The following is a 27,621-nucleotide window of genomic DNA, read 5'->3' as shown; positions in this document are numbered from 1 at the left end:
TTATACTGTCTAATTATTCATAGTTAATCAACATTTGAGTAATGATGTCTTTACTAATGCTAGTACCCAGGAACTCTTTGAGGTTTCTCTGGACTTACTCTGATACTGACAAAGTTCAACAGCATTAAGAAGTAACTAGTGTGCCCTGCGGTCAGGTTCAGCAGCAACTCTGGTCCTCGTGGTCTACTGTCCTGCAGAGTTTAAAGGGTTAGTTTACTAAAAATGAAAATTCTGTAATTAATTACTTACCCTTATGTTGTTCCAAACCCGTAAGACCTTCGTCCATCTTCGGAACACAAATTAAGATATTTCTGATTTAATCTGAGAGCTCTCTGACCCTCCATAAACAGCAATGATCAATGCACAGAAATATAACAAGGACATTGGAAAAATAGTCCATGTGACATCAGGTGTTCAATGTATGAAGCTGTACAAAATACTTTTGGTTGCACTTTATTTTACAGTATGTGTACTTACATGTACTTATAGTGTACTTACAGTGTATTTATCTAAGAAAGTTCTGGTAATACAAGGTAACTACATGGGGTAGGGTTAGGTTTAGGGTTAGGTTCAGGGTTAGTACCTAGGTATTACATAGTTATTGTAATTACTATAATAAGTACATATTATGTACATGAGGAACAGGACTGTAAAATAAAGTGCTACCATACATTTTGTGCGCAAAGGAAACAATAATAATATCATTTATTCAGCAATTACTTTCCACAAGTTACCATTTGCTGCCATTTTGGAGAGTACCCCAGAACGTAATCAGCATTGTTTACATTCAGTAGACAGCATGTGCACATGCTGAACATAAACAACGCTCATTGTTTTCTTTGTGCACAAAAAGTATTCTTGTAGCTTTGTAAAATTATGGTTGAACCCCTGATGTCACATGCACTATTTTACCGATGTCCTTGCTACGTTTTTCTGCATTGATTGATTGTGGTTATATCCTTGCTGTCTATGGAGGATCCGAGAGCTCTCAGATTCCATCAAAAATATCTTAATTTGTGTTCTGAAGATGACGTTCTTACGGGTTTGGAAAGACATGAGGGTGAGTGATTAATTACAGAATTTTTATTTTGGGTTAACTATAACTTTAACTCCAATCCTGAGCAAATTCACCTGCCTGTAATATTTTAGTAATCCTGAAGACCTTGATTAGCACGTTCAGGTGTGTTTGATAAGAGTTGGACCTTAATTGCTACAGATGAGTAACACTTTTAATTTAATAGTGCTCAACTTTCATTTGGTTTTTTTCAACAGCTTGTATACATTTTCAAAACGTTGGCTCCTTTTTTTTCCTTCTCAAAACAAAATGCCTCACATATCTTGTAAAATTAAGCACTGCATTCAAAATATCGCAAACACATCTCAAAAGCAAACATTTGCAAACACCTTTGCCATAATATTAATTCCTCTTAGATGTTTGTGTTACATAGAGAATTGTGTATGTTTTGCAAAAAGATTTTTATGAAATTGAAAACTAAGTCAAAGGCCGAGAATAAGTTTATGGTTTCGCAGATTTGGTGTGTGGTTTTGGGGCCTGATGTATAAACGCTGCAATTTTAGAGTCTAGACCATGTGTACGCACTTTTACTGGAGTGAGTGAAATAAGGAAGCAAACAGAATGATTTTAAATTCTTGTTTTACATTTGACACACACATTTAGATGTGCTGCTTTCGAACTATTTTCCTGTGGTATGGGATTTAATGATTTGATCATAGTGAGGATTCCACTTTAAATTGTGTTCTAAATAGCAAAACTCTATAAAAATACTTTTGTGTGAATATTGATCACTGATGTGAACTTGATTCGTCTGATGGCTTTGGAACATAAGAGGTAACGACAGACATATGCGCTCGTTGATCAAACAGTTCAGTGGCTGGTTTGAACAGGTCAGATGACAGTAGAACTGTTCACAGGTCAGGTGTCGTGCACAGACAGTAGCCTAATGATAACCCCTTTCATGCTCTTCCCAATATTTAGAAGCTAGAATTTGAAGGAAACTGTAAGATATGCGTGTTTTATTTTCAAAATGCTTTGTTATTGACGCAGTGAGTCAGACAGCTACACTGCAAAAAATAAGGCCTATTCTTTCCATAAAAATATAGGCTATAAACATTCTAAAATATATGCTTACCTTTTAGGCAAATTGCATAAATTAGAATAGTGATGTCTCAAAACGCATTTATTGTCCATATATCATATTTTCCTAACATGTTGTAGGCTACCCTTAACTGCGTTAAACATTGTGTAATGTGGATGGAAATATGCATGGAAATGATATGCAGATGACGTTATGCATATTAAAACTAGGCGTTGTAAGCTCCATATATGGCTATTTTGGGGAGGGGACAGGGTGGAGATTCATGTACGTACAATCTTCCGCTGACTGGGTATTACAAAGGGAATTTTGTGCAGGTTCATGGCTTTATAAATCTGAAAACTTTTGTTCGTACGTGAAATCTACGTTAAGTTTTAGTCATGAGGCCCCTGGTGTTTGAGTGTCAGGTTTCAGAAATGGTGTGACAAGTAAAGGTTTTGTGTGTTAACAGTTAACATCTCTTCATGTCTCTGCAGTGATTCAGGATGTGGAAAACTCCTCTCTAGAAGGACAGTATCACAGTTTTGCTAGTCTAATGGAGGAGCGGTTGGCTGAGCTCTTCATGGTGGCTCACCAGCAAGGCGTTCGCTTCAAGCGTGCAACAACAGTGGGCAGTTACACTGTCCAGGTATGACCTAATAGAAATGAAAGTGCTAATTTAGCAAAGTAATTGCGAACAAATAATTATGTAAAAATAGAATTATATTTTAGAAAACACATTCACATGCCATAAGAAATGATAGCCTAATTGGACCCAACTTTAGTAATTTCTTTATTAATTAAGTTATGCAAATCTGTTTTCCTAAATTAATGCAACATTTGTATTGTATTGTATTGTATTGTGTGCAACTTTGTAAAGTAAGTGGTGTGGGTGGGGTGTAACATTGAATTTCTGCACAAATCCAGTTATAAACCAGCAACAAATGGTTTAAATTTTCACACAGAAACTTATACTCTATAACTACTTCTGTTACCTCAGAAGAGGTTCATGCATGATAGTGATTTCACCCCTGTTGTTCATTTCTAATTAATCTTATAGTGTCACCACACCCCCCCCCAGTCTCCCTCCTGTAGGTTATTTGATGGAAAATATTCAACTTTTAATGTTTACCAAATGAAAATGTGTCTACAGGAAGTGATCAAGCTGTGTTTCATTGCATTCAGATGGTTAGTATCAGGCGTGTACATGGGCCAAAAAACCCAGCTGAGATGACCTACTACGTCCAGCAAAATGGGACCCCACTGCTTGGCACATCTGCAGCCAAGCTTCTGAACACAGTGGACTCGCAGACCATGGCGCTCACGCTGGGATACTTTGTCCAACTGCAGGCTGAAGGTCAAAATTACTTTCTCTTTCTTCTCTACTTACTAGAATTAAATAAATTTTTGACCCACTTCATGTTGTGTCTTTAACTACTATGCTCTTAATTTAAATTAATAATTTAATACCATGCACAATTGTGTATATACCTGTATTTTTTTTACATTGTACTTATATTTAAAAAAATCTGAAATTATATCTGTAATAATTTCTGTAGTTACATCACTAAATTACACTGTCTGCCAACCCCTACATCTTAACCAACCCTTAAGCCTAACCAAACCACCAAACCTGTCGATAACCTTAAAGGGGTACTATTATGCTTTTTGACTTTTTGAATTTTAGTCAGTGTGTAGTGTCTATCCATGGGCATAAAAAAGATCTACCACTTCAAAGGATGATATTTCGTTTTTAAAAAATCCCTTTTTCAAGAACTACATCGAACGACTCGTTTATACTACAGCGTTGTTTTCCGGAGTTTGTGATGTCACAAAGCGCCCCATTAGAATATCATTAAGATAATTCCTGCCTACGGAAATTTGAATGGTTGGGGGGAGGGGAGGGGAGGGGTGTGCATCAGTCAAGACGACGACTAAGAAGAAGTGCTGCTGTAGCGTCAGTTTTTCGCAAGTTATTAAACATGCACCTGCATAATTATGTATGTATGTTACAATTATGAAAATGTTTTAATAATAAATTGCTGACAGTACAATACTGGACAATGATGTAATCTGCAGAATTTACACTTCAGTTATGAGACTACAGTGTTTCCCATACATTGAGTGCGGGTGTTTTATATCACTGTATGTCACTGTAAGGAAACCGACTCTCTTCTGAAAATTGGATGTCATTTTCATTTCATCTTGCATGTCTGATAAAGCAGCATTTGTGAGTGGAGCATTGCTTTGTGTACAGCCGTTACCGGGGAAACCTCCATCTCTACCACTCCAACTCTACGCCCCTGGTGGCAGAGAATGAATTTGAATATATATATGCCACCACAAAAAGAGTGCAAGTCTGTGGGAAACACTGGATTATGATATAAATAAATTCAGCTGTATAACAGTTTCACTGCAATTCATGTTAAAATGTTAGAATTAAAGAGCAATAAACATAATACATGTGCACTTATCTGTACATAGTAAATGCAGTTATTTTTAAGTGGTTTTTGACATCCTATCTAAAATGTGATTTAGGCAAAAACAAACAAACAAACAAACAAAAAAACATCTTAAACCTTACCACTCTAATATGTCTTACAATATCCGTATGTGCAAATGTTCTGTGCGATCCTCTTGCTCAAAATTCTTGGGATCTGAAACCGGTTTAAAATTGATATGGCAAAATTGATGCCATCCTTAACTTAACTACAGGTGCATCTCAATAAATTAGAATGTCATGGAAAAGTTTATTTCAGTAATTCAACTCAAATTGTGAAACTTGTGTATTAAATAAATTCAATGCACACAGACAGTTTAAGTCTTTGGTTGTTTTAATTGTGATGATTTTGGCTCGCATTTAACAAAAACCCACCAATTCACTACTTCAACAAATTAGAATACTTCATAAGACCAATAAAAAATAATAAAAAAAACAATTTTAGTGAATTGTTGGCCTTCTGGAAAGTATGTTCATTTACTGTACATGTACTCAATACTTAGTAGGGGCTTCTTTTGCTTTAATTACTGCCTCAATTCGGCGTGGCATGGAGGTGATCAGTTTGTGGCACTGCTGAGGTGGTATGGAAGCCCAGGTTTCTTTGACAGTGGCCTTCAGCTCATCTGCCTTTTTTGGTCTCTTGTTTCTCATTTTCCTCTTGACAATACCCCATAGATTCTCTATGGGGTTCAGGTCTGGTGAGTTTGGTGGACAGTAAAGCACACCAACACCATGGTCATTTAGCCAACTATTGGTGCTTTTGGCAGTGTGGGCAGGTGCCAAATCCTGCTGGAAATGAAATCAGCATCTTCAAAAAGCTGGTCAGCAGAAGGAAGCATGACGTGCTCCAAAATTTCTTGGTAAACGGGTGCAGTGACTTTGGTTTTCAAAAAACACAATGGACCAACACCAGCAGATGACATTGTACCCCAAATCATCACAGACTGTGGAAACTTAACACTGGACTAAAAGCAACTTGGGCTATGTGCTTCTCCACCCTTCCTCCAGACTCTAGGACCTTGGTTTCCAAATGAAATACAAAACTTGCTCTCATCTGAAAAGAGGACTTTGGACCACTGTGGAACAGTCCAGTTCTTCTTCTTCTTAGCTCAGGTAAGACGCCTCTGACATTGTCTGTGGTTCAGGAGTGGTTTAACAAGAGGAATACGACAACTGTAGCCAAATTCTGATGGCTCTTGATGCCTTGTCCCCAGCCTCAGTCCATTCCTTGTGAAGTTCACTCAAATTCTTGAATCAGTTTTGCTTGACAATACTCATAAGGCTGCGGTTCTCTCGGTTGGTTGTGCATCTTTTTCTTCCACACTTTTTCCTTCCATTCAACTTTCTGTTAACATGCTTGGATACAGAACTCTGTGAACAGCCAGCTTATTTGGCAATGAATGTCTGTGGCTTATCCTCTTTGTGAAGGGTGTCAGTGATTGTCTTCTGGACAACTGTCAGATCAGCAGTCTCCCCATGATTGTATAGCCTAGTGAATCAAACTGAGAAACCATTTTGAAGGCTCGGGAAACCTTTGCAGGTGTTTTGAGTTGATTAGCTGATTGGCATGTCACCATATTCTAATGAATATGGTGAATTGGTGTGTTTTTGTTAAATGTGAGCCAAAATCATCACAATTAAAATAACCAAAGACTTAAACTACTTCAGTCTGTGTGCATTGAACTTATTTAATACATGAGTTTCACAATTTGAGTTGAATTACTGAAATAAATGAACTTTTCCATTGCATTCTAATTTATTGAGATGCACCTGTATACCAGAGCAGACGGAACTTGCTTCTTTGGCAAGGGGCAGGGCAGTACTGAAACACAATCTAAGCTGTTCGCCAATCACAACACACTGGGACAGCTAACCAATCACAACACATTTAGTTTTTCATAAGGCGGGCCTTCATCAAACCCGGAACTAATCTGTTTGTTCCAGGTTGGGGAGAAAGGTATTGTAATAATGTAAATTATGTGATTTAAAGTGGGACCAAAATTTTACTTACAGCAAAGTTACTGTATGCAGAATTACTTAATTTACAAAAGATTCACTTACAAAAATATAGATATGTAATTAAGAATACTTTTTTTCCAACTGAGATATGCAAAAATGTTATTAAATTATTTGTTGTGGTAATCAGATACATATTGTATTCTGTTGGCAAAGCTTAATTTAAATCAAACCCAGAACATTTAATGTGCCTCCATTACACTATTATTGACTTATGACTCTGTTCACATACTACATATTTGGCTTAACTTTGTTTTGATGTTTGCTTTAACACATTCTGTTGACTATAAGTAATGTTGTACCTACATACAATATCTAATAACTCATACTAGAGTGTGTCAGTAGAGTGATAGCGTTAGGGTTGGATTAAGTTTTAAGATTAAGGTTTAATAGTCAGTAGAATGTCTGATGGGAGAACCTCACAATAAAGAGTTAGATATTAAGAAGATAGTCTACTAACACTTTCGAGAGTTAGTTGACATGTAGTAGGTGCAACGTTACTTATTGTCATCAGAATGTTCAAAAGGGACCATCAAAATAGTGTTACCAAATCTTCACAGCTCTTGATTATGTCAACATTGCCACATTATGCATACTCAAATAATTCTGAATAAACAACTAATGGTGTTATTAGGATGAATAAATAAAAAGCAAGTAAACAACTTGGATGTCATCGCTTTGTCACGTCAAAATAAACTCTAAAATGACTTGAACACATGAACTGTAAGTTTTTAGTGAGCATTTAGCTTGGTGAATTAAAGGTTAATCTCCTTGTCTGTGACGATCATGACACCTGCCTTGGTCTAAATGTAATGATCCAAATAATGATCTGAAAATAAGTTGACTTAGAACAACTAAATTTTCAATTCACAAAGAAAATGTAAACTGAAATTTGAAATTAATGCTGATTAAATGTAAAATTGCTTAGAACTGTCATGAGTGCACTATAGAGTGGAGCGCAGAGCAAGGAACAGAGGGAGATGAGGAGTACATCAATCCAGAGCAGTTAAATTAAACCAAAGAACAGGGAAAACTCACTTAGTACATGTACACTTTAACAATACCGGACGCTAGACTGAACACAGAGAGAACCATTTAAACCTGACAAGACTAGACACAGCTGAGATCAGTATAAATTAGGAGACTCGGGAGGCCATGGCGGATCTGGGGACCCTACGGCTGGCTCGGCCACGGGTATATGCCCCCCCACCAAAAAAAAAATTCTTGAGGAAAACTAGGCATCTTGATGGAGCGGGCATTTGAGGCCGCTCTGGAGGAGCAGGCGCTTGAGCGAGCTCTGGGGATGGAGCCGACACTGGGGCTGACACTGGAGCTGACTGGAGATCCGTTGCCCATTCCTGGGTGGAACTGGGGATCTGGAGCCCTCCCTGGGCTAAACGGGGAATCAGGAGCCCTCCCTGGGCTAAATGGGGAATCAGGAGCCCATCCGGGGCTTAACTCAGGAACAGGAGCCCATCCATGGTTTTTTGATATGGAGTTTTAGTGTGTTTTTGGGGCCTGGAGAAGTTTTGTCATGCCCTGACATTTGTGCTTTTTTCAGTTTCTTATAAATATCTAAATGGCTAAAGTCTAATCTCACTGTAATCAGCACAAACTGGGCTATAATAATATGTGAGCAGCATGTATGTACATGATTGTGTTTTTGAGAAAAAAAATGTTATGCGTGGTTAGTGAAAAACCTAAAAATGTTAAATCACTTGAATAAGGCAATAAAACACATACAGAAAATTGGTTCCCGGGAATTTTGAGAACTGGAGCTTGTAGCCTAGAATTTTTTTTTTTTTCTAAATGATGTAAAATCATCTTGTTTACTCACTTACAGAAAACAATATATTGATTTAAATTTTCTAAGACACTTTTTGTTGGTAAAAGTCATATGTGAGTAGGCGTCATGAATCATGAATTCACACCTGAGAAGACAAAGGCCTGCATAATGAGCCATTCAGTCAGCTGTGTCACTGAGAGGGGTGAGTTACAAGAAAGAATGTGAGGACAAAATAAATGTATATAATTTTATGTTTGTAGTTTATTTAGAATATATTTAATTATCCCAAACATAATTTAATATTCAGTTGTAAGTGCAGTTAAACAGTTTATTAGGAACAATCAAAGCTGATTTTTAAACTGAATTTTTTGCATCATTACTCCAGTCACACAATCCTTCAGAAATCCTTTTAAAAATCTTATTTTCTACAAAAAAAACATTTATTGTTATTATTATCATTATTATTATTATTATTAATGTAGAAAAGAGCTGAGAATATTTTTTTCAGGTTTTTTAGGGGGGATAAATTGAAAGAACAGCATTGTTTATTACATTTGTTACAGTTACATTTATTGGTGCATTTATATTATTTACATCAAGCTTTTGAATGGTGTAGTAGTGTATATTATTATTGAAACTTCATAATATTTCACTTGATTATACATTTAGTCAGGAATTATAGTTTGGAAAAAGTCTTTGGAAAAAGTCTAACTAGTAAAATGTTTACACGTTATGTGAAAACTAGCACAAGTATATATAGTAATATGTTTATTAGTTATGTTTATGATATCTGATGTATATAGTGATTTTTTCTTTTTTTTCTGATGAAATCCAAATCTCAAATCCTCAACCACATCATATCTTTTTGGGGTGAATTATGTCTTATTCCTCTCATCGCGAAGCAAACAGTAAAATAAAAAAAAAACTTGAAGAACAATCTCGCTGCGTTGTCTTCTGTTGTGTGGGCGTATTCAAAAGCCGCACGCTTCAGTGAAACATTTGAATCTCAAAAGCGTGTTCAGCGTGGGGCGTGGTCGCATTAGAAGATAATGAAGGGAGACGTGAAAAACGGACATCGCGTTGTTTTCATATGGATTACTTTATCACAGAATATTTGTTTTTCGGCATCACTTGTTTAGTTTAAAAGTAGACATGTCAAGCTTTCTATGGATATATCTCTCATGTCTCTGTGTTGAGTATTCACGGAGTTACAGTTCATTTTAATGACGCATTTGAAAATGAAGATCAGCGCAGACAAAGGCTGCAGACAGCACTCCTTGTTTGTTATCTTTATTTTATAAGCGCACAAAGTTTTGTTGTTATTATGTCTGTATACAAAAAAAGTAGACCCTTTACAGATTCGATTGACGTATTGCTCTTATCTGTACGATCAAAACTGAAAGTGTTCTTTTCGGGGTTATCAGGAGAAAATACCCCAAAACGCGTATACGCGTTAATCGACTTCAGAGGGTTAACTCGGGAACAGGAGCCCACCCTGGGCTGAACTGGGGATCGGGAGCCCTCTGTTGGCTATACTCGTGAACGGGAGCCCCTCCTGGCATGAACTGGGGATCGGGAGCCCATCCTGGGCTTAACTCGGGAACAGGAGCACATCCTGGGCTAGACTGGGGATCGGGAGCCTTTCCTGGACTTGACTGTGGGTCGGGAGCCCTTCCTGGGCTTGACTGGGGATCAGGAGCCCTTCCTGGGCTTTGCTCTGGGGCTGTGCCGACACTTGAATGAACTCTGGGGCCTGGGCCGACACCCTTCTCCTCACCCCTAGTTTTCTCTTCTGGATCGGGGGGAAAAGGCATGGTCTGGGCCAACACTGGAGCTAACTCTGGGGCCTCAGCCAACACTTGAGCAAACTCTGGAAGGTGCTTTCGAGGAGCAGGCACTGGAGGGCGCTCTGGAAGGCGCTTATGAGGAGCAGACACTGGAGGGTGCTCTAGAAGGCACTTATGAGGAACGGGCACTGGAGGGCGCTCTAGAAGGTGCTTATGAGGAGCGGGCACTGGAGGCTGCTTTGGGGCTGGCAGGCTTGCCACATTAATGTTCGTTGGACTTGCCATATTAATGTTAATTGGGCTTGCCATATCAGTGTTCATTGGGCTTGCCATATAACTGGCCAGTGATCGTGGGTGTTAAAGGGACCATCAAAATAAAGTGAAACCAATTATTGTTGTACAAACAAAATATTTTTGTCAAATATTTAAGCAACACAATTTGCATGATAGTTTAATATGTAAAATATTTCATGTGACTAACAGTGTTTCTCACCATGCAGCCATAGTGAAGAATCCACCCAACAACCTGTGGATCATCGCTGCAGTGCTAGCACCCATTGGCGTGGTGACCCTCATCATCATCATCATCACCACGGTGCTGTGTCACAAAAACAAGAGCGATTTCAAAAGCGATCCCATTGGAAACTTCAACCCTCGAGTCAAGGTACAGCAGTGACTGGATAAACACTCTGCTTGACCATTTCCTATGGCACCGCTTTGCTCTTTAACTCTCTCATTATAACTCATTATGCTATTTTGTACACTCAGCATATTTTACAGTGGCTTCATCAACAGTTTTCCTCAAACTCTTACATGCTTTGCTTGCTTTGCCTCTGGGAATACATCCCGAGAGAGTGTGTGAGAGAGAGATAGAAATGATTGATGACTCTTCATGCTGTTTTCTCTCATTTAGACTGCTTACTGGAGAGACGTGGGTTATTACCCTCAGGTAGTTATTCAGCTCTTCAATCATCTCACCTGCTGCTCTGGACTCCTGATGTACACACAGTGTTAAGGATGATGTGTAGATTAGACAGGTCTCAGGGACAAACTACTAATGATCATGCAGAATTAAAGGCTTAGTTCACACAAAACAGTCAAATTCTTTTGTCATTGACTCACCTGTGTGTCATTTCAAACATGTAAGACTATTTTTTATTTTGTGGAACATAAAAGGAGATGTTCAGTGAAATGTTCTGGCTGCTTTTTCCAAACAATGAAAGTGAATGTAGAGTTTCAAAACGAACACTTCATGCTTTCATTGTATGGCAAAGAACAGCCTTTACATTCTACAAAACATTTAGAAATTCGTACAGATTCTGAATGACATTATATGATGTTTACCGTATTGAACTAAATTTTGTGTGAACTATTCCTATTGAACATTATATTTTTTTTTCTTTTTTTTTTTTTTTCTAGATTAGGACCTGATTGTATATGTGTGTGTGTTCGCATGTGTGTGTGTATTTCTGTGTGTTCCTTTGCGTGCTTGTATGCCTAAACAAGCTGAATATTTTAGGAATAAGGTCAGAAATTCTCTGATGATTTAGTTGGAAGTAGGCTAGAGGGACCGTGGAAGGGACAGAAACCTCTTTGTTATAAAAATACATTTAATATATCAATTGTGTAAAACCATAAAACATCTATCCTCCTCTCTAAAAGAAATGCAGACAGCAGCACTTATTTAAAAATGTCAAGTATGTCTTATTTATTAGGTATAATGATCCGACCTGCTTTCCCCCCATATACACCCTCTGGCCTAGTTTGTCATTTGCTATGACTGAAAAAACTACTGCCTGAATTTTGCTTGACCATTATAGAATGCCTCCTCGCCTTCAATTATACAGTAACTGAGGATTTGTTATTTGCAAAACATGTGCAGTGTATTATAATTATGATTAGAATATATTTGCAGGGCTGCACAGCAGTTTTTCACATTAGTTTTCTGGACAGTAGTGCCAGGCCAGTGGTTTCAGGATGGCTTACAGTTATGGGTTAAGATCAAAGCCAATGACAGCAGAGGTTATTGGACACTTTTTGAACCAATACCTCGTCATGGCAGTTTTTCTTTCTTTCTTTTTTATGTTGAAATAAACATCTTTATTGATTTGAAATTCTAAAATGAGATTAACTGAGATATAACTTACTTTGTCTATGGCCATCAAGCTATTTTGTTCTTTATTTTTCTTTTTTTTTTTCCCTAGTGGATTTTCCAAATGGTCTATTTCCAATGAATTTATGTATCTGTTATTATAAATTATTTGACAAATAGATGTTTTTTTAATAATCTCCAACTAGTTGTAAAATTAAGAAATGGGATTGCTTACAATTTGTGACATTTAAGTGTATTAAAATGTATAGACCTTTATGTTTTTCTGTATTTAGATTCCAAGCACATAACTTTAGCATGGGCAAAATAGTTCTGAGAACAAAATAAGCTTCAATGACATTAACAGAACCCATCTAGTTAAGTGGCAAACAAGTAAACACTTACTGTACACTTCCCCTGTAAACTATCCACCCCAGAGTGCTGTCCTGGCATTGCTGTTCAGAAACTGCTGAGACTCAATAAAACTGTGGCTGGAAATGTCACAAGAGACAACAGACAAAATGTCTGAGATACATTTCGCAGGACTGCTTTGCAACAGAACATAGTAGCATTGTTGCCATATTGTAAAATAATTAGTCTAGAAATACTCTTGTATGGTGTTATTTCTATATGGAATGACTGCAAAAATGAAATATCAGGGTCTAAATTAAGGATTAAGAGTGTGTTAATTTATTCCTGTCAGTCATATCTTAAGGATTTAAATATCTTATGATCTCATTCATGTGACAGCATCCTTAATTTCTAATTTGTATATTTAAATTAATTCATTAATGTCCTCTAAATCCCCCCGAGACTACTTAATTAATCAGAATTTGAGTAAAGTCTCATATTCAAGGCCCTCCACTGGTAAATCTGTTTACCTTCATTAGATCTAAGGATTAGATTAACACTTGAACTCTTGAACTTTCCTTGGTCTAATCCAATGCAGTCAGATTTTTCCAATCATATAAATCAGTTCTTTATTTGAATGAAATTGAATATGGTACCACATAAACCCCATTTTTAGCGATGCATTAATTGCACTTAAAACCATTAATGTTCACAGGATGCTATTTTTATTTTAATAGAGCAGTCATGTTTTTGACAACACATATATCTTTCAAATATATGCCTGAAATATATAGTCAAAACATTTTTCCTAAGGAATGCACAACCAGATCATTGTTTTTGTAGCAAAACAAAACAAAACAAAACAAAACCAGTTTATTTAAATATTTTTGACCAGTTAATTTAGATGTTACCATTTTACAGTGCAGTGTATATAAAAATAACCTTTGTGTCTGTAATCAAATATGTGAATGTTTGCTCATTGCTTAGCCTGTTCAGGGGTTTGACTATGCCAAGCAACACCTGGGTCAGCAGGGTGGTGATGAGGAGACCCTCCCAGTTACTCAGGAGACTATGGTTCTGCCCCACCCCATTCGAGATGCCCCTCTGTCCCTAGATAAACCTGCACGCCAAGATGGATCCACTTCCAAGAAAAGCCTGAACAGTGAGATAAGAAAAAGGTATGTGTGAAGAAACCTGACACTTATGGCATGCTGTAAATACTCAGTATTCATGGCACAGCCCAACAGTAATGCTGTCATTTGCTGTTATTTGGCACAGGCCCACAAAAGTACTTGTCATGGAAGACATAAGCTAGAGTAGATGCTACACAGTGTTCAAGAGAGGGTGAGATTACATTTACTTTTAGTCATTTTGCAGATGCTTTTATCCAAAGTGACTTACAATTGGGGAATACATAAAGCGATTCTTCTTAAAGAGTCAAACAGACACAGGAAGTGCTCGTAATACCAAGTTTCAGGCATTTGTTCAAATAAATACAATGGAGATAATGGATATAGTGACAGAGACTTGTTGGTAATTGGTTTTCTGAAATAAAATCAGTGTTCAGGATGTCAACACTGTTAATGAGATCACTGGCCTCTTAAAAATTTGTCTGATAGTTAAGGTGACTGACTTTTAATGAATTTCATATGGCGGGATGGGCATACTGTAGCTTTCAGTTAGTTTCATGGAGGAGTGTGATATAAATGGATCTCGCTTCAGGCAAAGTGTTCTCAGAGCAGAAACTGTTTGACTTAAGTGGTTATGTTCTTGATTTAGACCATTCATCTCTGAAAAAAGTTGAGATATAATTTCTGGAGAAATGCATTTTTCATTTCCCTGCCTCTGTTCTTTGAGGTTCAGCTGAATGATATGTAAATCATGAACTGCACTCTTGATCAAAAGTTTGGATAATATTTGGATAATATATAATAAGATTTTTTGAAAGTCGCTTATGCTCACCAAAGATGCATAGAACTGATTTTGATTTGATTATATTTTAAATGTAACTTTTTCATGTGATGCAAAGGTGAATTTTCAGCAGCATTACTCCAGTTTTCACTGTCACTTGATCCTTCAGAAATAATTCTTATATCCAAAGTTGGTGTTTAGGAAATATTTGTTATTATTATCAAATAATTAATTTTTGCTGATTAAAGGGGTCATATGATGCAATTTAAATTTTTTCCTTTCTCTTTCGAGTGTTACAAGCTCTTGGTGCATAAAGTTAATGTTTGAATATTTGTTATTATTGAATAAAAATGTAATTTTTGCTGACTAAAGTCTTATATCCAAGTTGGTGTTTAGGGTTTTTTGCTGATTAAAGGGGTCATATGATGCGATTTAAACTTTTTCCTTTCTCTTTCGAGTGTTACAAGCTCTTGGTGCATAAAGAAGATCTGTAAAGTTGCAAAGACTAAAGTCTATGGAGCCCCGCACATGATATGCAAGAAAAAATAAATAAATTGTGCGCACAATTTACTAATTCGTTCCCTCAATGTACTAAAACGTGCACACGATTACTATTGCGTTCAGCTGAATGATATGTAAATCACGAACTACACTCTTGATCAAAAGTTTGGATAATATTTGGATAATATATAATAAGATTTTTTGAAAGTCGCTTATGCTCACCAAAGATGCATAGAACTGATTTCGATTTGATTATATTTTAAATGTAACTTATTCATGTGATGCAAAGGTGAATTTTCAGCAGCATTACTCCAGTTTTCACTGTCACTTGATGCTTCAGAAATAATTCTTATATCCAAATTTGGTGTTTAGGAAATATTTGTTATTATTATCAAATAATTAATTTTTGCAGATTAAAGGGGTCGTATGATGAGATTTAAATTTTTTCCTTTCTCTTTCAAGTGTTACAAGCTCTTGGTGCATAAAGAAGATCTGTAAAGTTGCAAAGACTAAAGTCTATGGAGCCCCGCACATGACATGCAAGAAAAAATAAATAAATTGTGCACACAATTTACTAATTCGTTCCCTTAATGTACTAAAACGTGCACACCGATTTAGCAAATCGAGGGAACGAATTAGTAAATTTTGCGCACAATTAATAAATCGAGTGAACGAAATAATAGTAAATCGAGGGAATGCAATAGTAATCATGTGCACGTTTTAGTACATTGAGGGAACAAATTAGTAAGTCATTCGCACGATTTAGCCTACTATTTTTTCCTGCATGCCATGTGCGGGGCTCCGTAAAAGTCTCATATACAAAGAGAATTTTTTTTTATAAAAGTTAAGATTCAGCCACGCCCTCCTAAAATGACTCATTCTAACACGCCCCCACATGTCTACATCACGATGTGGGAAGATTTGCATAAAGACGCCCAAATTTTACACAAAGAAAGAAGGCGTAACTTTTATTCTCGCTGTTGCCGCCGCCATGTTGTGAAGACACTTTGTGTTTTGTTGTGAAAGCAAAACAACTTGGTTTGGGCTTCCAAAAGAGGACGCAACTAGAAATCAGTAGTTAAGTTGTATTTCAACCCAAACATTAAGACCAAATATTCAGATGTGTGCAGCCCATTTTATGGAGGACGAGGACTGCATAAAATGCTTCTGTGCACAAAGGCTGTTTCTATAAAGTGGGGCAATTCCAACTTTGCAAGGACAGTCTGGTGCTTCTGACTCACAGCCTGTAAGTACGTTTACATATTTAAAAAATTTGCCACTGATGATTCAAATGCAGTGTAGAGTAGTGCTTGTTTCTCCGAGCACAAATGCAGACATGGTTTTATGTTTATGCAACGCGATACGCAACACAATGCGTAAAAAGACAGTATAAGTCATTATAATCAGTAATTATGTCCCCACTGGATGCAACAAATGCCTCAATTGTAATGGGTTTTATTGGTTTTGTCTTATCATGCCAGGAGATGGCATCACAGTATGGTAAGGAGAGTAACATTTCTGTCACCAGCTTGAGGCATCCAGCCAATCACAACACACTGGATAGCTGGCCAATCAGCATACACCTCGCTTTACAGAATGATGAGTTTTGTAAAAATCAAATTGTTTCAGAAAGGTGGGGCATAGAGGTACAACAATAATGTACATTATGTTGAAAATAATGTGTTTTTTGAACCTTAAACCGCATAAACACATTGCATTGCACCAAATACACAAAATAATGTTCTTTTTAGCAATCTCATATGACCACTTTAATATATTTGTGGGAACCATTATACATTTATACTACCATTCAAAAGTTTGGGGTTGTTCCAAAAATCTTCTTCTCCGTTTCCTTCTCCTTCTCCTCCTCCAAAGTGAATCGCATTTTTGAGGGCCTAAACATTCTCCAAAACTCATGAAACTTTGCACACGCCTTAGAACTGGCGAAAATTTACATCTGATATGGGTTTCAGAAGTGGGTATGGCAAAATGGCTCAATAGCACCACCTGTAAAATTTCAACAGAGTGCAGCTCGAGCTATGTTTTACATACATGTACGAAAATGTTTAACGTGTAGCACACCATTACCTACAAAAAAGTCTCGTGGTACAAAATCCAAAACCCAACAGGAAGTACGTTATTTTCAATTTCCTGTATAATTTTTGTGCAGTTTTTGCCATTTCTAGGCTTCGTACTTTGACAAACTCCTACATTTTTAATCGGATCATGTTCAAATTTGGTGAGGGTTATCATATCATATTGTGATGTTAAATTGTGAAGATCTTGAGTTTTTGTCAAGGGGCATGTCCTTGGGGCCTGACAAAGTTTGATGTTTCGCCATGAAACAGGAAGTTGCTGTAACTCAGGCAAGCATGTTTGATCTGCCCCAAACATCACACGTTTGATTAGATGATGAGTCCAGTCCTGAACAAATACCCATGCCCGAATTCAGTTATAGTCATAGCGCCACCTCCTGGCAACAGGAAGTGTCATGGCTAACACTGTTATGCACTCCTAGGAACATATTAAAAAGTGTCAACAAGCGTTAAATAGGCTGGCAACACGCTAGAAGCATACTAAAACATGGTAGCAACACTTAGCTAAGTGTTAATGCATGCTATTAATGCAGTGATACAGGAAGGTACTGTAACTCAGGCATGCAGTGCAGGATTGCCAGGTTTTCTCAACAAAACCTGCCCAATTACTACTCAATACTAAATATTGCGTTATTGGTGACGCTTCAACCCAAGAACATGAAAAACAACCCGCGGCAACAGTGCTAAAGTAGCCCAATTCCTCGTGAAAACCATGGACTTGGCAACACTGATGCAGTGTCCAATCTGCCCCAAATTTAACAAGTTTGATAAGAGTCCTGTCTTGAACACCTCTACATGCCCATATTTGGTTATAGTCATAGCACCACCTGCTGGCAACAGGAAATGACATGTATAACAATTATGGACACCTAGCAACATATTAAAAAGTGTCAGCAAGTGTTACATAGGCTGGCAACATGCTAGAAACATGAAAACCTGCTTGCAACACTTAGCTAAGTGTTAAAGCATGCTAATAATGCAGTGAAACAGGAAGTTGATGTAACTCAGGCATGCAGTGTCCAATCTGCCCGGAAACTAACATGTTTGACGAGAGTCCTGGCCTGAACACATCTACATGCCAAGATTCCATTTTATTCATAGCGCCATCTACTGTCAATAGTAAGTGTCATGTTTAACACTGTGATGCACTATAAGCAACACAGTAAAATGTGCCATTGTGTGCTAAACATGTTAGTAACATGCTCAATGATGAAAAATGTCTTTCCCATGCTACGGTCGGTGAGGCTGACCCATTCAATGCTGTGAGTATTGAGCTCCCGTCAGATGTCAGCAAGAGTCTCCCAGCCACACAACTTTACCTTTCCGTTTGATGGTTGGCGAGGCTCAGCCGTCCGATGCCAAGAGTCTAGTCCTCCTGCCAAATGCTGTCCGAGCTCTCTCAGCTAAATTTCAAGTCTTTTCTCCCCGGCTGGCGAGGCTTACCTGTTCGATGTCCTGAGTCTTGATCTCCCATCGGATGCTGCGAGAGCCCTCCCAGTTGGGTTTTTCTTTTCTCGGTCCCGGCCCGGCGAGGCTTACCCATCTGATGCAGTTAGTATTGATCTCCCATCAGATGTCAGTGAGAGTACTCCCGGTTGGGTTTCTATACTTGCCGCCTGCAAGCAGGACTTATCCATCCATTGGATGTCGCAAGAGTCCTCCTTGTCGGACAGCCCAAAGCCTTTTTATCTGCCAAACTGAGTAGACCCACACATCCATCGTCCTGAGTCTTGATCTCCAGTCGGAGGCTTCATGGGCCCTCTCGGTCAGCCATTTGCCCTTTGCCCACTGATTAGCAGGGGCTCATCAGCCAGTAGGGCCCATACGCCGACACCGTGACCTATTCCAGTCGAGGCAACTCTAGCCCTCCTGGTCGGGCTATACTTTACAATCATGCTGCTCCTCCCTCATCCACCGGTAGGCCTCACCCATTTCAATGCTGTGAGCTGCTCACGTTGAGCATTGGCTCGAGCCCTCCCGACTGGGCCCCCCAAACCACGTAGTCCAATACCAGCAGCCGGTAGGGCCTACCCTTCCAGTCACTCCCACCGGAGTATGTGGGGGGGGGGTCCTTTGTCTGGCAGCTGTCCTTTTGCTCAATTGCTTTTGGGGGGTACTCTAGGTCCGGGCCATTCCCGAGCTTGGAGCCCTTCCCAGGACAGCACGCCAAATATGCATTTCCATAATTCAGCTAGTTATATATAAGCATGAATTTGTGAAATGATGTTTTATTAACAAGGTTTGGGAGGAGTGCGTCAGATACTTAGCCTAATTAGCACAAATAGAGCACACTCAAGTTAATCAACACCATGGTATATATACAGCTGACTTACCTCTATTCATTGACGGTTTATCAGCATCCCTCCTCCCACCCATCTCCTCACTTCGAGTTCATATTACACTTATACGGGGGGGTACTCTAGGTTCGGGCCATTCCCGAGCTCGGAGCCCTTCCACGGACAGCACGCCAAATATGCATTACCATAATTCAGCTAATTATATGTAAGCGTGAACTCGTGAAATCCATATTGCCCACCGTTTGCTGTTTTCCTAAAGCCGGCGGTGGCCTGGGTGCGAGGGCCATTTCATCGCTGCTTGCAGCTTTAATTATCTTTGACTTTTGACCAGTAATGTACATGTCATAGAAGGATACAGTTTAGTAGCTCCTTCATGAACTTCAACAGTCAGGATTTTTGAAAAAACTAACTCATCTTAAAGTTATGTAAGATGACAGAGAGTGAGGGAAGCATAAACACAGAGCAAGACAGAGGTGTTTGTTTGTTTATTTATTTTCTATACCAATACTGATAAGCCAAATTATCCTTAGAAAATAGAATAAGCATATGCTCACAGCAATACGAGGGTTGTATCTGAGCACGCATCTGAGCACACAGCTATTTTCGCAAACATATTATAAATTAATTTATATGAATTATAAATTATAAATATATATTGTAAATTTCAATCACTATATATATGAAAGTGAAAGTCGTGCCAAGTATGGTAACCCATAGTCGGAATTGGTGCTCTGCATTTAACCCATCCAAGTGTGCACACACACACACACACACACACACACACACACACACACACACACACACACACACACTATCTCTATAGCATTTCCATAATATGTTTTGTACAATATGTAATTGTATGTGCTTTATTATAGTGCTAAAATATCAAAACTAAATGTATTATATATTAAGAATGTCAAGACCAATCAATACTCTAGTTTGAGCACCACAGTGCTTTGGTAAAAGTACATGTATCTGTTTGACCGTGTGTCCTTGCATTTATATGTACTGTATGTGTAAGAGATGAGGATGTAGACAAAGAAAATGACATAACCATCCTCTCATTTCACACATGCACTGACTCACCACTGCTCCTTGTTGCTATGGTTACTTGGAGTAGGTTGCCGAGTGAGGATGGTTCCGTCATCAGCAGCGAATCAGTGAAAGAGGTCTCAGGAAAGAGCTCGAGTGTGCAAAAAGCCACAGCACAGCAGAAACTCATGAAGGAGGAGACGAGGAAGAGTAATGGTGAGAAATGCCTTCACAGTTTCAGCACTTTCACACATGTGCTGTCAGGCCACAAGACATCCATGAAATGAAAGCTCTTTTTCCAAAATGTTATATTCTCATAAAGAAAATACAAACACTTGCACTTGACAAATTAAGGTAGGATTCAAAAAGGCAGGAATAATTGTGCTAACGCTTAAAAAAAAAAAAAAAAAAAAAGTAATTGATTAATTCAATTCATTTTATTTATTCATTTATTTATAGACCTCTTTGGAAAGAATGAACCCTTGATGGTGGGCAAAGTGAACAAATGTTGATTTAAAAATATACACTACTACTGTGTAAATCTGTGGTGAAAAATGAAAATGCAGTATGCCCTAATTTAGATTAATAGGGACAAAAAATCAGTTTGTCCCAATTGTTTTTACATTACCTTACATGAACCATTACCTTACATGGAACAATCAACATCATCAACAACGTGTATATTTTCATTTCATTTATTTATTTATTCTCTTTTCGTGGTAATGCAACACGAAATGCCACAACAACAGTCCAACAAACACAACAAAAATACATTCCATGACAAGAAGAACAGGAGTAGGATGAAGAAAAAAAAAAATCTTATAAACTCCTACCCCATTCTTATATTAAGAAAATTACAAATTAGATGGCCTCACCAACATAACAAAAAAAAAAAAAAAAAAAAAAAAACAACACCAAACAATAACAAAATAGCCCAAACCAGATGTAATCTACTTTCAATTTTAATTTTTTTTTTCTTTTCCCCTCTTTTAATTATTAATTCTGCTTAAACAACACTAAACAAACAAAAACAACAATGATGCAATAATGACAACTGTAGCAACGAAAACAATGACGAGACCATCATTGTTATAGTTTTAACAATTTTCACATTCATCCTTATACAAATTAAATATCTTCTGTTTATACTTATATTTAAATTGATGAATATTCGAACAACATTTTAAATAATTTTCTAGAAAATTCCATCTTTTCACACCAGAAACTGAAACACACATTTGTTTGAGGGTATTTCCAACAAAAGGTTGTTTAAAATCATTATTTCTTCTGCTTGTCTCACTATTTACAGAAAAAGGGTTTGCAATCCATGCGGTAACAGGCAGTGTTTTGCTTTATGAACAACTAATAAAGTTTGTAAAGAAACCAAGTCCTTCAATTTGAGTAGTCCTGACCTCAGAAACAGTCCTGTAGTATGTTCTCTTGGAGCAACTCCATTAATTATTCTTATAACCCTTTTTTGCAAAATAAATAAGGGCATTAAATTAGTGAAATAAGAATTTCCCCATACCTCCAAACAATACATCATATATTGCAAAATAAAGGAACAATATAGGATTCTCATTGCCTTATAATTTAACATAAACTTTACTTTACTCAAAATGGCAATGTTTTTACAAATTTTATTTCTTACATAAGCTATGTGTGACTTCCATTTAAATTTTTCATCAATGAGTACTCCTAAAAACCGAAATTCTGATACTCTCTCAATAGTTATACCATTTAAAGTCAAATGAACATTATCAGGACATTTTTGATTTGTAAACAATTTTGTTTTACTTAAGTTTAACGACAGTTTATTTTTATTAAACCATTTCTGAAGTAGGACCAATTCTTGTTCAATAGTTTTCATTAATATTTTTAAATTCTTCCCTGATACAAAAAAATTAGTATCATCCGCAAAAAGAACAAAACGTAAAATCTTTGAATCATCACAGAGGTCATTAATATATAAAGTAAATAATTTAGGCCCCAGCACAGAGCCTTGAGGGACTCCACACTGTATTGTTTCCAACTTAGATTCATGGCCTATATACTCTAAATATTGTTGTCTATTTTCTAAGTAACTAATAATCCAATTTAATACTACACCTGTAATTTAGATATCAATATAATATGACCAGGAGTGTCAAAGGCCTTTTTAAGGTCAATAAAAACTCCAGCTGTGTGATTTTTATTCTCCAATTCTGTAGTAATGTCTTCTGTGATTTTCATCAAAGCCATAGCTGTTGAGCGGGTGCTTCGAAACCCAAACTGATTATCATGTATCAAAAAATTTTTTTCAAGAAGTCAGTCTGCATCAGTTCAGCAACAAATAAATCACATTGTGAACACATCTGTTCATCTTTAACAGGTGCAGTGGGGTGTGTGGAGTAGTGTACCAAATTAATTGGAGTATAAATCTTTTAGTTTAAACTTGCTCATGTGTATAGCCTGTAAATCTTTCTGTTGTGTTTATTTTGAGAGTCGACTTTTCTTCTCCCGGTTTTTCTCCTCAACTCGCAGAATTCTAAATCAACATTAAAACAGTGAATGCAACATTGAAGTAATTTAAAGAAAAAGTGTGTGTACTTGGAGCCTGCCAATCAACATTAGAGCACCACCCTCAGGTTAAATTACGTAAACACACTAGGCATTACCAAAAGGTATGTGCAGCTTGCGAGTGGTTAATCATAATTATGTATTAATTATATAGCTTAAGCGGACCCACTTTATATAAAGTGTCTCAAACTACTATGTACTGACATTTAAATAAATCATTTGATAAAATAACATTGTCAATAACATACTGACTGGCATTTTCTATGTTTTTCCTAACGGAGTCAGTTATGTTACCAGTAGTTCCTTTCTTACACTGAGGGACAATATAAAATGTATTCACTAATATATAAGAAGTATAATAAGTCCCCACTAGCTTCTAAAGTCAGTGTGTGTTTGGGTGCAGTGTGAGGTTGCATAGTGTCTCCCTGCATGGAAAATTAGTTTTTAAGGCCCTTTTTACCAGATGACCATCCTCAGAAGTGACCGAGTTCATGAATATGAATGAAACCCCCTCTTCTGGCATGATCCAGTCTGTAACTGTGGCTACCAGCATTGCTAAGGAGCAACAGGGTCACATGCACATTTTTGCAGACATGCATCCCAAAAGGCATACTGACAGATGGAGATAAAGGCACACCCATTGAAACCTAACTTAATTATTTTATAACCTTGTGCTTGGCAAAGGCCATAATGGTCTGGATAACACACAGACTTACCAATATACATTCTTTGCTTGACCAGTTGTGAAGCATGTGTGTCAAACATGCCAAGAATTGGCTTAAATAACCTTAGCAGGTGACATCATTTTATTATGTGCACCTGAGGGTTATAAATAGACATAAAACAGACACATCTTCAGGTTACAACTTTGTCTGAAGAGATGTCCAGGCATGTCTAAAGCGTGGCATTGAGGCGCAGCATCTCGTTCCCACTTTTTCAGGGAGCAGGGTTACAGTCAAGTAACCAGAGACATTCCCTATCAAAAGCTACTCTCGTTGCTGCGTTTCAGTAACACTAATGGGAATGAGAATACCAATGCCACCACACTGAAAGTTTCATTGAAGAGGTCTCAGACATGACTCTGGGATGTTGACTCAAGGACATGCAAGCCCGGAGTAGCATGGACATCAAAACTATAGAATCTGACAAATGTGTGCAGAGAGGACCAGCCTGCTGCACCACACACTTGCTGCAAGGGGACACCTCTTGCCAAAGCCTTAGTATAGGATGCAACCCACCTGGTTGAATGGGCCCTAACTCCTAGATGTGAAGCTTGACCGCGTGCCTTGTAGACTAGGGCAAATAGCATCCCTCACTTATGCCACTGGCTAGTGCGGTGGATGTAAATCTGAAAAGCATGTACTGGACACAGTAAGTGAAGTCCTTTCTGCTCCAGTGTTGTGAATGGCGGAGGGCAGAAGGCTTCAAGAATGATCGGATGCACGGTCCAAAATGGAACTTTGAAAGATAATAGGGTGAGGATGCAAAATAGCTTTGACCAGTCCCAGGGGCAAAGTCTAAACAGGATGACAAGACTGACAGAGCCTGCAAATCCCCAAGAAACAAGATCTCCCAAAATCTCTCCTGACCGGAATCGCCCACGGTGAGCCTTCAAGGAGGGATATTAGATCTGAGAACCGTACTCTGGTCGGCCAACAGGATGTTATCAGTAAGAGGAGAGACCCTTGTTGACAGACCTAGGCCAGGACTCCCGGGAGCAGAGTGATCGGAGGAAATGTGTAAAGACGCAGTCAGGACCACATATGGATCATAGCGTCCAGATCTATGGGAGCTGGAGAAATCGGAGAGAAGTAGAGGGGACATTATTTAGTTTCCTGTGAAGCAAAGAGGTCCACCTCTACTTTGAAAATTTGTCTGACTACCTTGGGGTGGAGTTTCCATTCCCCGTGTTTCCTAGCTTGTCTGAACAGCAAATCTGCTCCCACATTCATATGCCCCAGAATGTAAATTTCCATGATGGACATCTGCTGCGCTAGCCTGATCAGGCGGCTCAAATGCAGACTGCTCTGATGGCTTATGTAAGTGACTATCACAGCCTTGACCTCCTGCACAAGGTTGTGGTAGCCCCTGCTGTAGGATGTATTTCAGACCCCGAAATACAGCCATCATTCCGAGGCAATCGATGTGCCAGTCGAGAAGATGACCTCTCCAGATCCCTTGGGCTGGAAGGTCATTTAAGACTGCTTACCAGCCCGTGAGGGAAGTGCCTGTCGTTAGCATCTTGTGACCACAACACGTGTCTAAAGTGGGACCCAAAGTCAGAAACCGGGGTCTGAACCACAGAGAGTTGGTATGAAGCCCTTTTTATGCGTAACCCCTATATGCCTCTGGGGTTTGGCCCTAAGATGAAATCCCCTGGCTCTGAGCCACAACCGCAATGGTCTCATGAGCAAAACGCTGAAAGGTTTCCTGTAGATGCAGTCACCATGAGACCTAGAACTTTCAGAAAGTAATGTACAGTAACTTCCTGGCCTAGCCTGAAATCCTTCAGTGTGTTTAGAATGGATTCAACATACGCAGGAGATAGCTGTGTCCGCATTGTGATTGAATCCCGTACAACCCCTAAATGCATTGTAGAAAACACTTTCCTTGGCATTGAGTCTCAACCCCAGAGACTAGATGAGCAAGGACAACATCCCAATGTTGAAGCACAAGCTCTGATGGAAGAACCCAGTCCTGGTAAACTTTGCCCCCAAAAGTGAAATGCGAAACACCGGTGGTGGTGGAGGTTGTACATCAATCCCCTAAGGGTGCCATGAAGGAGCCCCTACTCTTCTGTTGGAATTTTCTGTGGCCGTCCCCAAGGGGACACACCCTTTGTCCTGGGCACAGCCCCAGGACCTCTCTTTGGTCGTAATGACCGTTCTTAGGTTTGACTTCATCTCTGGCTGTTAAGTGCTAAGAGCTGCTCCCCAGTCTTTACGAGGGGCACACGACTCGCCACACTCTCTCTTTGAGCCTCTTGCCTCAGAGGACCTGGACAGGGTCGGGACTGGGTGGCCGACAGCCCCGGCACTTGAGCACAGTGAGGGAGAAACTTGTTGAAAGCCTCCTGATATGCCTGCAAAACTCCCTTAGTGTGCAGGACACACTTTCCCTGCAAGTGTAGATGTTGCTCCACATGGCTTAGTAGGGAGTGTTGGCTCTTTTTTTTTTCTTTTTTTTTAGAGCAATGATGCTCCTCTAGGGGAGAGATAACACGCTTATGTCTCTTTCGCCTATAATGTATCCCTGTGTTTTTGAATCCACGATAGTCGAAGAAATAGTCGACATAGAGGGCACAAAGACATGGGATGAACAAGGCTTACTCAATGACAGAAGCAAGAGCTGCAGTGTCCTCTTCCTTATCCGAAGAAGTGCCCGGGCATGCTTTGGAGGCGAGCGTAAGAACCTTCCAATCTGGCAGGAATACGAAAGAGAGGGAAACACCCACTTCTTAATACTCAGCCAGATCAAAGCGCGATCTAAATGAGCGAGCAGCAGCTCATTGCTTGTTAGAGAAAACGAGCCTAATGCGAAGCAGTGGATAGGAAGTGAACCACAGTGCTCACATCTGCCGCCCTGGAATGCAAGAGCAGCGTGCTTTTCTCCCAAACACTCCAAACAATATTCGTGCAAGTTCTTTTCAGAGATCAGCCATGAAGAGCAAGGCACGCATCTCTTACAGATTCACTCGACAAGAATAATAAGTTGTTTAAACTTTCGCTTTCAACATGCTTTCTTTTGAATGATACTGCTTTCAGCAGGGTGAGACACACACACACACACACACACACACACACACACACACACACACACACACACACACACACACACACACACACACACACACACACACACACACACACACACACACACACACACAATGGAGTCTCTGAAGACAAAGAAACCTGAAGATATGTCCATTTCACGTCTATTTATAACCCTCAGGTGCACGTTATCAAATGACGTCACCTGCCGAGGATATTTAAGCCAATTCTTGGTGTGTTTAATACACATGCTTCATAACCGGTTGAACAAAGAATGTTCTGATTAGCCTTAATGAAACACAGCATCCAGGGTAGCTTTGATAGGGAACTGTTTGCAAATGCTGCATCTGACCTTTTGGAGCTTTTCCATTGCATGGTACGTGGTACCTGGTACTTTTTTTAGTACCACCTCGGTTGAGGTTCTAAGTGAACCGTACCGTTACCAAAACATGAAGTGTAAACTCTGCTGAACACAGATTGGCCAGAGAGAATCGTCACTACCTGCGTCACTGAACTTGCGACACAAAAGAACCACTAGATTTAAATCAGCACAGCCAGCAAAGGATCGAACGCGACTGTTTTGAACAAGCACACCTTTTTTTAACAACCAAAAAGTTTTGTTTGTCTGTTGCGGAAGTACAGACGTTCCTCTCATTGATAGCAGAGGAGCGGATCCAGTGGGAGCTTGATCGGGCAATGTGGAATGAAAAAGTTTTTTTTAAGAGTCGTGGCAGTAGAGGGCGGCTCAACTATAATGACATGTAAATAACCCCCCCCCCCATAGCAATACTAAACTGCAGTGGAAATGCAAACCGTGCCGAGCCGAGGTGTAC

General features: G+C 38.8%; 1 protein-coding gene across 2 annotated transcripts in view; it reads left to right on the top strand.

Annotated features, from left to right (window-relative positions):
- The window catches only part of kiaa1549lb (KIAA1549-like b), an 87,531-nt gene that overhangs the window by 41,175 nt on the left and 18,735 nt on the right, over positions 1–27,621 (top strand). For both annotated transcript variants that reach the window (XM_042755675.1, XM_042755676.1), the window contains exons 9-14: positions 2,591–2,742; positions 3,279–3,450; positions 10,683–10,846; positions 11,096–11,131; positions 13,610–13,800; positions 20,548–20,675. In XM_042755675.1, the coding sequence (XP_042611609.1) occupies positions 2,591–2,742; positions 3,279–3,450; positions 10,683–10,846; positions 11,096–11,131; positions 13,610–13,800; positions 20,548–20,675 (843 nt within the window). The remainder of the gene's footprint in view (positions 1–2,590; positions 2,743–3,278; positions 3,451–10,682; positions 10,847–11,095; positions 11,132–13,609; positions 13,801–20,547; positions 20,676–27,621) is intronic.

This window comes from Cyprinus carpio, unplaced genomic scaffold (assembly GCF_018340385.1).
Source record: "Cyprinus carpio isolate SPL01 unplaced genomic scaffold, ASM1834038v1 S000006741, whole genome shotgun sequence".
NCBI lineage: Eukaryota > Metazoa > Chordata > Actinopteri > Cypriniformes > Cyprinidae > Cyprinus > Cyprinus carpio.
This window is presented reverse-complemented; position numbering and strand designations above follow the sequence as displayed.